Genomic DNA, 12,086 nt, shown 5'->3' with positions numbered 1-12,086 from the left:
GGGAATATAGACGAGACAGATAACAGCTTTATAGGAGAGCTCCCCTAGAGGACGAAGGGCGACACTGCACCGAGCAAATATAGAAGAGACAGATAACAGCTTTATAGGAGAGCTCCCCTAGAGGACGAAGGGGCGACACTGCACCGAGGGAATATAGAAGAGACAGATAACAGCTTTATAGGAGAGCTCACCTAGAGGACGAAGAGCGACACTGCACAGAGGGAATATAGACGAGACAGATAACAGCTTTATAGGAGAGCTCCCCTAGAGGACGAAGAGCGACACTGCACCGAGGGAATATAGAAGAGACAGATAACAGCTTTATAGGAGAGCTCCCCTAGAGGACGAAGGGCGACACTGCACCGAGGGAATATAGAAGAGACAGATAACAGCTTTATAGGAGAGCTCCCCTAGAGGACGAAGAGCGACACTGCACCGAGGGAATATAGAAGAGACAGATAACAGCTTTATAGGAGAGCTCCCCTAGAGGACGAAGAGCGACACTGCACCGAGGGAATATAGAAGAGACAGATAACAGCTTTATAGGAGAGCTCCCCTAGAGGACGAAGAGCGACACTGCACCGAGGGAATATAGAAGAGACAGATAACAGCTTTATAGGAGAGCTCCCCTAGAGGACGAAGGGCGACACTGCACCGAGCAAATATAGAAGAGACAGATAACAGCTTTATAGGAGAGCTCCCCTAGAGGACGAAGGGGCGACACTGCACCGAGGGAATATAGAAGAGACAGATAACAGCTTTATAGGAGAGCTCCCCTAGAGGACGAAGAGCGACACTGCACAGAGGGAATATAGAGGAGACAGATAACAGCTTTATAGGAGAGCTCCCCTAGAGGACGAAGGGCGACACTGCACCGAGGGAATATAGACGAGACAGATAACAGCTTTATAGGAGAGCTCCCCTAGAGGACGAAGGGCGACACTGCACCGAGCAAATATAGAAGAGACAGATAACAGCTTTATAGGAGAGCTCCCCTAGAGGACGAAGGGGCGACACTGCACCGAGGGAATATAGAAGAGACAGATAACAGCTTTATAGGAGAGCTCCCCTAGAGGAAGAAGGGCGACATTGCACTGAGGGAATATAGAGGAGACAGATAACAGCTTTATAGGAGAGCTCCCCTAGAGGACAAAGGGCGACACTGCACCGAGGGAATATAGAGGAGACAGATAACAGCTTTATAGGAGAGCTCCCCTAGAGGACGAAGAGCGACACTGCACTGAGGGAATATAGAAGAGACAGATAACAGCTTTATAGGAGAGCTCCCCTAGAGGACGAAGAGCGACACTGCACAGAGGGAATATAGAAGAGACAGATAACAGCTTTATAGGAGAGCTCCCCTAGAGGACGAAGGGCGACACTGCACCGAGCAAATATAGAAGAGACAGATAACAGCTTTATAGGAGAGCTCCCCTAGAGGACGAAGGGCGACACTGCACAGAGGGAATATAGACGAGACAGATAACAGCTTTATAGGAGAGCTCCCCTAGAAGACGAAGGGCGACACTGCACCGAGGGAATATAGAAGAGACAGATAACAGCTTTATAGGAGAGCTCACCTAGAGGACGAAGAGCGACACTGCACCGAGGGAATATAGACGAGACAGATAACAGCTTTATAGGAGAGCTCCCCTAGAGGACGAAGAGCGACACTGCACCGAGGGAATATAGAGGAGACAGATAACAGCTTTATAGGAGAGCTCCCCTAGAGGACGAAGAGCGACACTGCACCGAGGGAATATAGAAGAGACAGATAACAGCTTTATAGGAGAGCTCCCCTAGAGGACGAAGAGTGACACTGCACCGAGGGAATATAGAAGAGACAGATAACAGCCTTATAGGAGAGCTCCCCTAGAGGACGAAGGGCGACACTGCACCGAGCGAATATAGAGGAGACAGATAACAGCTTTATAGGAGAGCTCCCCTAGAGGACGAAGAGCGACACTGCACCGAGGGAATATAGAAGAGACAGATAACAGCTTTATAGGAGAGCTCCCCTAGAGGACGAAGGGCGACACTGCACAGAGGGAATATAGAAGAGACAGATAACAGCTTTATAGGAGAGCTCCCCTAGAGGACAAAGGGCGACACTGCACCGAGGGAATATAGAATAGACAGATAACAGCTTTATAGGAGAGCTCCCCTAGAGGACGAAGAGCGACACTGCACCGAGGGAATATAGAAGAGACAGATAACAGCTTTATAGGAGAGCTCCCCTAGAGGACGAAGAGTGACACTGCACCGAGGGAATATAGAAGAGACAGATAACAGCTTTATAGGAGAGCTCCCCTAGAGGACGAAGAGCGACACTGCACCGAGGGAATATAGAAGAGACAGATAACAGCTTTATAGGAGAGCTCCCCTAGAGGACGAAGAGTGACACTGCACCGAGGGAATATAGAAGAGACAGATAACAGCCTTATAGGAGAGCTCCCCTAGAGGACGAAGGGCGACACTGCACCGAGCGAATATAGAGGAGACAGATAACAGCTTTATAGGAGAGCTCCCCTAGAGGACGAAGAGCGACACTGCACCGAGGGAATATAGAAGAGACAGATAACAGCTTTATAGGAGAGCTCCCCTAGAGGACGAAGGGCGACACTGCACAGAGGGAATATAGAAGAGACAGATAACAGCTTTATAGGAGAGCTCCCCTAGAGGACGAAGAGCGACACTGCACCGAAGGAATATAGAGGAGACAGATAACAGCTTTATAGGAGAGCTCCCCTAGAGGAAGAAGGGCGACATTGCACTGAGGGAATATAGAGGAGACAGATAACAGCTTTATAGGAGAGTTCCCCTAGAGGACGAAGAGCGACACTGCACCGAGGGAATATAGAAGAGACAGATAACAGCTTTATAGGAGAGCTCCCCTAGAGGACGAAGGGCGACACTGCACCGAGCGAATATAGACGAGACAGATAACAGCTTTATAGGAGAGCTCCCCTAGAGGACGAAGAGCGACACTGCACCGAGGGAATATAGAATAGACAGATAACAGCTTTATAGGAGAGCTCCCCTAGAGGACGAAGAGCGACACTGCACCGAGGGAATATAGAATAGACAGATAACAGCTTTATAGGAGAGCTCCCCTAGAGGACGAAGAGCGACACTGCACCGAGGGAATATAGAAGAGACAGATAACAGCTTTATAGGAGAGCTCCCCTAGAGGACGAAGAGCGACACTGCACCGAGGGAATATAGAAGAGACAGATAACAGCTTTATAGGAGAGCTCCCCTAGAGGACAAAGGGCGACACTGCACCGAGGGAATATAGAAGAGACAGATAACAGCTTTATAGGAGAGCTCCCCTAGAGGACGAAGGGCGACACTGCACCGAGGGAATATAGAAGAGACAGATAACAGCTTTATAGGAGAGCTCCCCTAGAGGACGAAGAGCGACACTGCACCGAGGGAATATAGAAGAGACAGATAACAGCTTTATAGGAGAGCTCCCCTAGAGGACGAAGGGCGACACTGCACCGAGCGAATATAGACGAGACAGATAACAGCTTTATAGGAGAGCTCCCCTAGAGGACGAAGAGCGACACTGCACCGAGGGAATATAGAAGAGACAGATAACAGCTTTATAGGAGAGCTCCCCTAGAGGACAAAGGGCGACACTGCACCGAGGGAATATAGAAGAGACAGATAACAGCTTTATAGGAGAGCTCCCCTAGAGGACGAAGAGCGACACTGCACCGAGGGAATATAGAATAGACAGATAACAGCTTTATAGGAGAGCTCCCCTAGAGGACGAAGAGCGACACTGCACCGAGGGAATATAGAAGAGACAGATAACAGCTTTATAGGAGAGCTCCCCTAGAGGACAAAGGGCGACACTGCACCGAGGGAATATAGAAGAGACAGATAACAGCTTTATAGGAGAGCTCCCCTAGAGGAAGAAGAGCGACACTGCACCGAGGGAATATAGAAGAGACAGATAACAGCTTTATAGGAGAGCTCCCCTAGAGGACGAAGAGCGACACTGCACAGAGGGAATATAGAAGAGACAGATAACAGCTTTATAGGAGAGCTCCCCTAGAGGAAGAAGGGCGACATTGCACTGAGGGAATATAGAGGAGACAGATAACAGCTTTATAGGAGAGCTCCCCTAGAGGACGAAGGGCGACACTGCACCGAGGGAATATAGAAGAGACAGATAACAGCTTTATAGGAGAGCTCCCCTAGAGGACGAAGGGCGACACTGCACCGAGGGAATATAGAAGAGACAGATAACAGCTTTATAGGAGAGCTCCCCTAGAGGACGAAGAGCGACACTGCACCGAGGGAATATAGAAGAGACAGATAACAGCTTTATAGGAGAGCTCCCCTAGAGGACGAAGAGCGACACTGCACCGAGGGAATATAGAAGAGACAGAACAGCTTTATAGGAGAGCTCCCCTAGAGGACGAAGGGCGACACTGCACCGTGGGAATATAGAGGAGACAGATAACAGCTTTATAGGAGAGCTCCCCTAGAGGACAGTGCTGGAATCAACCACACACCCCAAAAGTCAACTTCACCAATATAAAAGGAGACCATGACGCCAAACCACTGCCAAACTCCACTATCCTCCTCCCCCAACCTCTGCTGGGGGGGAAAGGGGGCACAGAGAGACCAGGAGCGCCTGATCACAGGGAATAATAGATTACATGATAGTCCAGCAGTAGTTTACCTATGACATTCAGCTTTTCATCGACCACCTCGGCCTTCAGCAGGATCCTCCCCCTTTTTTCAGTATGGTCCATTCCACACAGACTGGGCACATTGATGACGCAGACTTTATGTACATTCATGTCACACGCTGCAGAGAGCAAGAGACCCCAAATCAGTAACACCCCAGAACCAGTCAATGGCATCTCTGTATACAGGGAGCTCCCCCTAGTGGTGGCTGCAGACAGGATCTTATCATGTATCTGTGTATACAGGGAGCTCCCCCTAGTGGTGGCTGCAGACAGGATCTTATCATGTATCTCTGTATACAGGGAGCTCCCCCTAGTGGTGGCTGCAGACAGGATCTTATCATGCATCTCTGTATACAGGGAGCTCCCCCTAGTGGTGGCTGCAGGCAGGATCTTATCATGTATCTCTGTATACAGGGAGCTCCCCCTAGTGGTGGCTGCAGACAGGATCTTATCATGTATCTCTGTATACAGGGAGCTCCCCCTAGTGGTGACTGCAGACAGGATCTTATCATGTATCTCTGCATACAGGGAGCTCCCCCTAGTGGTGACTGCAGACAGGATCTTATCATGTATCTGTGTATACAGGGAGCTCCCCCTAGTGGTGGCTGCAGACAGGATCTTATCATGTATCTCTGTATACAGGGAGCTCCTCTGTTGTGAATTTGCTTTTTGCTCCCTCTAGTGGTTACTAGTTTTTTGACTCTGGTTTTTCTGTCATTCCTTTTATCCGCACCTGGGTCGTTAGTTAGGGGTGTTGCTATATAAGCTCCCTGGACCTTCAGTTCAATGCCTGGCAACGTAGTTATCAGAGCTAGTCTGCTGTGCTCTTGTCTACTGATCCTGGTTCCAGTTATATCAGCTAAGTCTGCTTTTTGCTTTTTGCTATTTTGTTTTGGTTTTGTATTTTTGTCCAGCTTGTTCCAAATCTATATCCTGACCTTTGCTGGAAGCTCTAGGGGGCTGGTGTTCTCCCCCCGGACCGTTAGACGATTCGGGGGTTCTTGAATTTCCAGTGTGGATTTTGATAGGGTTTTTGTTGACCATATAAGTTACCTTTCTTTATTCTGCTATCAGTTAGCGGGCCTCTCTGTGCTAAACCTGGTTCATTTCTGTGTTTGTCATTTCCTCTTACCTCACCGTTATTATTTGTGGGGGGCTTCTATCCAGCTTTGGGGTCCCCTTCTCTGGAGGCAAGAAAGGTCTTTTGTTTTCCTCTACTAGGGGTAGCTAGATTCTCCGGCTGGCGCGTGTCATCTAGAATCAACGTAGGAATGATCCCCGGCTACTTCTAGTGTTGGCGTTAGGAGTAGATATATGGTCAACCCAGTTACCACTGCCCTATGAGCTGGATTTTTGTATTCTGCAGACTTCCACGTTCCTCTGAGACCCTCGCCATTGGGGTCATAACAGTTTGCCAGGCCAGTATTAAATGTTTAATGCATTGCAGAAGAGGGATTATAAGAAAGAAGATTCTGAGTTTTTTTTTTCTTCTTCCCCTTTACCTCAGAGTGGCTATGCTTGCTGCAGACATGAATGTCCAGACCTTGATTACAAGTGTGGACCAGCTGGCTACTCGTGTGCAGGGCATACAAGACTATGTTATCAGAAATCCTAGGTCAGAACCTAAAATACCGATTCCTGAACTGTTTTCCGGAGACAGGTTTAAGTTTAGGAATTTTGTGAATAATTGTAAATTGTTTTTGTCCCTGAGACCCTGTTCATCTGGAGATTCTGCTCAGCAAGTAAAAATAGTTATTTTGTTCTTACGGGGCGACCCTCAGGATTGGGCTTTTTCGCTGGCGCCAGGAGATCCGGCATTGGCTGATCTTGATGCGTTTTTTCTGGCGCTCGGTTTACTTTATGAGGAACCCAATCTTGAGATTCAGGCAGAAAAGGCCTTGCTGGCTATGTCTCAGGGGCAGGACGAGGCTGAAGTGTATTGCCAAAAATTTCGGAAATGGTCCGTGCTGACACATTGGAACGAGTGTGCACTGGCCGCTAATTTTAGAAATGGCCTATCTGAAGCCATTAAGAATGTTATGGTGGGTTTTCCCATTCCCACAGGTCTGAATGATACCATGTCCCTGGCTATTCAAATTGACCGGCGGTTGCGGGAGCGCAAAACCGCAAATTCCCTCATGGTGTTGTCTGAACAGACACCTAATTCGGTGCAATGTGATAGAAAAACCGCAAATTCCCTCATGGTGTTGTCTGAACAGACACCTGATTTAATGCAATGTGATAGAATCCTGACTAGAAATGAGCGGAAAATTCATAGACGCCGGAATGGCTTGTGCTACTACTGTGGTGATTCTACACATGTTATCTCAGCATGCTCTAAACGTATAGCTAAGGTTGTTAGTCCTGTCACCGTTGGTAATTTGCAACCTAAATTTATTCTGTCTGTAACTTTGATTTGCTCACTGTCGTCTTATCCTGTCATGGCGTTTGTAGATTCAGGTGCTGCCCTGAGTCTCATGGATCTCTCATTTGCTAAGCACTGTGGTTTTACTCTTGAACCATTAGAAAATCCTATTCCTCTTAGGGGTATTGATGCTACGCCATTGGCAGCAAATAAACCGCAGTATTGGACACAGGTTACCATGTGCATGACTCCTGAACACCGCGAGGTGATACGTTTCCTGGTTTTACATAAAATGCATGATTTGGTTGTTTTAGGGCTGCCATGGTTACAGACCCATAATCCAGTCCTGGACTGGAAGGCTATGTCAGTCTCAAGTTGGGGCTGTCGTGGTATTCATGGGGATTCCCTGCCTGTGTCTACTGCTTCTTCTACGCCTTCGGAAGTTCCGGAGTATTTGTCTGATTATCAGGATGTCTTCAGTGAGTCTGAGTCCAGTGCATTGCCTCCTCATAGGGACTGTGACTGTGCTATAGATTTGATCCCAGGCAGTAAATTTCCTAAGGGAAGACTGTTTAATCTGTCGGTACCTGAACATACCGCTATGCGTTCATATATCAAGGAGTCTCTAGAGAAAGGACATATTCGTCCGTCTTCTTCCCCTCTTGGTGCGGGATTCTTTTTTGTGGCAAAAAAGGACGGATCTTTGAGACCTTGTATTGATTATCGGCTTTTAAATAAGATCACTGTCAAATTTCAGTATCCTTTACCGCTGTTGTCTGACTTGTTTGCCCGGATTAAAGGTGCCAAGTGGTTCACCAAGATAGATCTTCGTGGTGCGTACAACCTTGTGCGCATTAAGCAAGGTGATGAATGGAAAACCGCATTCAATACGCCCGAAGGTCATTTTGAGTACTTGGTGATGCCTTTTGGGCTCTCCAATGCGCCTTCAGTTTTTCAGTCCTTTATGCATGACATTTTCCGGAAGTATCTGGATAAATTTTTGATTGTTTATCTGGATGATATTTTGGTTTTTTCTGATAATTGGGATTCGCATGTGGAGCAGGTCAGGTTGGTCTTTAAAATTTTGCGTGAAAATTCTTTGTTTGTCAAGGGCTCAAAGTGTCTCTTTGGTGTACAGAAGGTTCCCTTTTTGGGGTTCATTTTTTCCCCTTCTGCTGTGGAGATGGACCCAGTCAAGGTCCGAGCTATTCTTGATTGGACTCAGCCCTCGTCAGTTAAGAGTCTACAGAAGTTCTTGGGTTTCGCTAACTTCTACCGTCGTTTTATCGCTAATTTTTCTAGCATTGTGAAACCTTTGACGGATATGACCAAGAAGGGCTCCGATGTAGCTAACTGGGCTCCTGCTGCCGTGGAGGCTTTCCAGGAGTTGAAACGCCGGTTTACTTCGGCGCCTGTTTTGTGCCAGCCCGATGTCTCACTTCCCTTTCAGGTTGAGGTGGATGCTTCAGAGATTGGAGCAGGGGCCGTTTTGTCGCAGAGAGGCCCTGGTTGCTCTGTTATGAAACCTTGTGCCTTTTTCTCTAGGAAGTTTTCGCCTGCCGAGCGAAATTATGATGTGGGCAATCGGGAGTTGTTGGCCATGAAATGGGCATTTGAGGAGTGGCGTCATTGGCTCGAGGGTGCTAAGCATCGTGTGGTGGTCTTGACTGATCACAAAAATCTGATGTATCTCGAGTCTGCTAAACGCCTTAATCCGAGACAGGCCCGCTGGTCATTGTTTTTCTCCCGCTTTGATTTTGTTGTCTCGTATTTACCAGGTTCAAAGAATGTGAAGGCCGATGCTCTTTCTAGGAGCTTTGTGCCTGATGCTCCTGGAGTCGCTGATCCTGTTGGTATTCTTAAAGATGGAGTTATCTTGTCAGCTATTTCTCCGGATCTGCGACGTGTGTTGCAGAGATTTCAGGCTGATAGGCCTGAGTCTTGTCCACCTGACAGACTGTTTGTCCCGGATAAGTGGACCAGCAGAGTCATTTCCGAGGTTCATTCCTCGGTGTTGGCAGGTCACCCGGGAATTTTTGGCACCAGAGATCTGGTGGCCAGGTCCTTTTGGTGGCCTTCCTTGTCAAGGGATGTGCGGTCATTTGTGCAGTCCTGTGGGACTTGTGCTCGAGCTAAGCCTTGCTGTTCTCGTGCCAGCGGTTTGCTCTTGCCCTTGCCTGTCCCGAAGAGACCTTGGACACATATCTCCATGGATTTCATTTCTGATCTTCCGCTATCCCAGGGCATGTCCGTTATCTGGGTGATATGTGATCGCTTCTCCAAGATGGTCCATTTGGTTCCTTTGCCTAAGCTGCCTTCCTCTTCCGATCTGGTTCCTGTGTTTTTCCAGAACGTGGTTCGTTTGCACGGCATCCCTGAGAATATTGTGTCAGACAGAGGATCCCAGTTCGTTTCCAGGTTCTGGCGATCCTTTTGTAGTAGGATGGGCATTGACTTGTCGTTTTCGTCTGCTTTCCATCCTCAGACTAATGGACAGACGGAGCGAACCAATCAGACTTTGGAGGCTTATTTGAGGTGTTTTGTCTCTGCTGATCAGGACGATTGGGTGACATTCTTGCCGTTGGCTGAGTTTGCCCTTAATAATCGGGCTAGTTCCGCCACCTTGGTTTCGCCTTTTTTCTGCAACTCTGGTTTCCACCCTCGTTTTTCTTCGGGTCATGTGGAACCTTCTGACTGTCCTGGGGTGGATTCTGTGGTGGATAGGTTGCAGCGGATCTGGAATCATGTGGTGGACAACTTGAAGTTGTCACAGGAGAGGGCTCAGCGCTTTGCCAACCGCCGCCGCGGTGTGGGTCCCCGACTACGCGTTGGGGATTTGGTATGGCTTTCTTCCCGCTTTGTTCCTATGAAGGTCTCCTCTCCCAAATTTAAACCTCGTTTTATTGGGCCTTACAAGATATTGGAAATCCTTAATCCTGTATCTTTTCGTCTGGATCTTCCTGTGTCGTTTGCTATTCACAATGTATTTCATAGGTCCTTGTTGCGGCGGTACATTGTGCCTATAGTTCCTTCTGCTGAGCCTCCTGCTCCGGTGTTGGTTGAGGGCGAGTTGGAGTACGTGGTGGAGAAGATCTTGGATTCTCGCCTCTCCAGGCGGAGGCTTCAGTACCTGGTCAAGTGGAAGGGCTATGGTCAGGAGGATAATTCCTGGGTGGTCGCCTCTGATGTTCATGCGGCCGATTTAGTTCGTGCCTTTCATGCCGCTCATCCTGATCGCCCTGGTGGTCGTGGTGAGGGTTCGGTGACCCCTCACTAAGGGGGGGGTACTGTTGTGAATTTACTTTTTGCTCCCTCTAGTGGTTACTAGTTTTTTGACTCTGGTTTTTCTGTCATTCCTTTTATCCGCACCTGGGTCGTTAGTTAAGGGTGTTGCTATATAAGCTCCCTGGACCTTCAGTTCTATGCCTGGCAACGTAGTTATCAGAGCTAGTCTGCTGTGCTCTTGTCTACTGATCCTGGTTCCAGTTATATCAGCTAAGTCCGCTTTTTGCTTTTTGCTATTTTGTTTTGGTTTTGTATTTTTGTCCAGCTTGTTCCAATATATATCCTGACCTTTGCTGGAAGCTCTAGGGGGCTGGTGTTCTCCCCCCGGACCGTTAGACGATTCGGGGGTTCTTGAATTTCCAGTGTGGATTTTGATAGGGTTTTTGTTGACCATATAAGTTACCTTTCTTTATTCTGCTATCAGTTAGCGGGCCTCTCTGTGCTCAACCTGGTTCATTTCTGTGTTTGTCATTTCCTCTTACCTCACCGTTATTATTTGTGGGGGGCTTCTATCCAGCTTTGGGGTCCCCTTCTCTGGAGGCAAGAAAGGTCTTTTGTTTTCCTCTACTAGGGGTAGCTAGATTCTCCGGCTGGAGCGTGTCATCTAGAATCAACGTAGGAATGATCCCCGGCTACTTCTAGTGTTGGCGTTAGGAGTAGATATATGGTCAACCCAGCTACCACTGCCCTATGAGCTGGATTTTTGTATTCTGCAGACTTCCACGTTCCTCTGAGACCCTCGCCATTGGGGTCATAACACTCCTCCTAGTGGTGGCTGCAGACAGGATCTTATCATGTATCTCTGTATACAGGGAGCTCCCCCTAGTGGTTGCTACAGACATAATCTTATAATTTATCTCTGTATACAGGGAGCTCCCCCTAGTGGTGGCTGCAGACAGGATCTTATCATGTATCTCTGTATACAGGGAGCTCCCCCTAGTGGTTGCTACAGACATAATCTTATAATTTATCTCTGTATACAGGGAGCTCCCCCTAGTGGTGGCTGCAGACAGGATCTTATCATGTATCTCTGTATACAGGGAGCTCCCCCTAGTGGTGGCTGCAGACAGGATCTTATCATGTATCTCTGTATACAGGGAGCTCCCCCTAGTGGTGGCTGCAGACAGGATCTTATCATGTATCTCTGTATACAGGGAGCTCCCCCTAGTGGTGGCTGCAGACAGGATCTTATCATGCATCTCTGTATACAGGGAGCTCCCCCTAGTGGTGGCTGCAGGCAGGATCTTATCATGTATCTCTGTATACAGGGAGCTCCCCCTAGTGGTGGCTGCAGACAGGATCTTATCATGTATCTCTGTATACAGGGAGCTCCCCCTAGTGGTGACTGCAGACAGGATCTTATCATGTATCTCTGCATACAGGGAGCTCCCCCTAGTGGTGACTGCAGACAGGATCTTATCATGTATCTGTGTATACAGGGAGCTCCCCCTAGTGGTGGCTGCAGACAGGATCTTATCATGTATCTCTGTATACAGGGAGCTCCTCCTAGTGGTGGCTGCAGACAGGATCTTATCATGTATCTGTGTATACAGGGAGCTCCCCCTAGTGGTGGCTGCAGACAGGATCTTATCATGTATCTCTGTATACAGGGAGCTCCTCCTAGTGGTGGCTGCAGACAGGATCTTATCATGTATCTCTGTATACAGGGAGCTCCCCCTAGTGGTGGCTGCAGACAGGATCTTATCATGTATCTCTGTATACAGGGA

The 12,086-nt window shown here is 48.3% G+C and overlaps 1 protein-coding gene across 1 annotated transcript in view; it reads right to left on the bottom strand.

Annotated features, from left to right (window-relative positions):
- Positions 1 to 12,086, bottom strand: part of PRKCA (protein kinase C alpha) — a 199,320-nt gene that overhangs the window by 72,270 nt on the left and 114,964 nt on the right. The window contains exon 5 of the mRNA XM_077254691.1: positions 4,700 to 4,828. Coding sequence (XP_077110806.1) covers positions 4,700 to 4,828 — 129 coding nt within the window. The remainder of the gene's footprint in view (positions 1 to 4,699; positions 4,829 to 12,086) is intronic.

Source organism: Ranitomeya variabilis, chromosome 4 (assembly GCF_051348905.1).
Source record: "Ranitomeya variabilis isolate aRanVar5 chromosome 4, aRanVar5.hap1, whole genome shotgun sequence".
Lineage (NCBI taxonomy): Eukaryota > Metazoa > Chordata > Amphibia > Anura > Dendrobatidae > Ranitomeya > Ranitomeya variabilis.
Note: the sequence above shows the minus strand (reverse complement) of the source record. Positions and strands in the feature narration are given on the sequence as shown.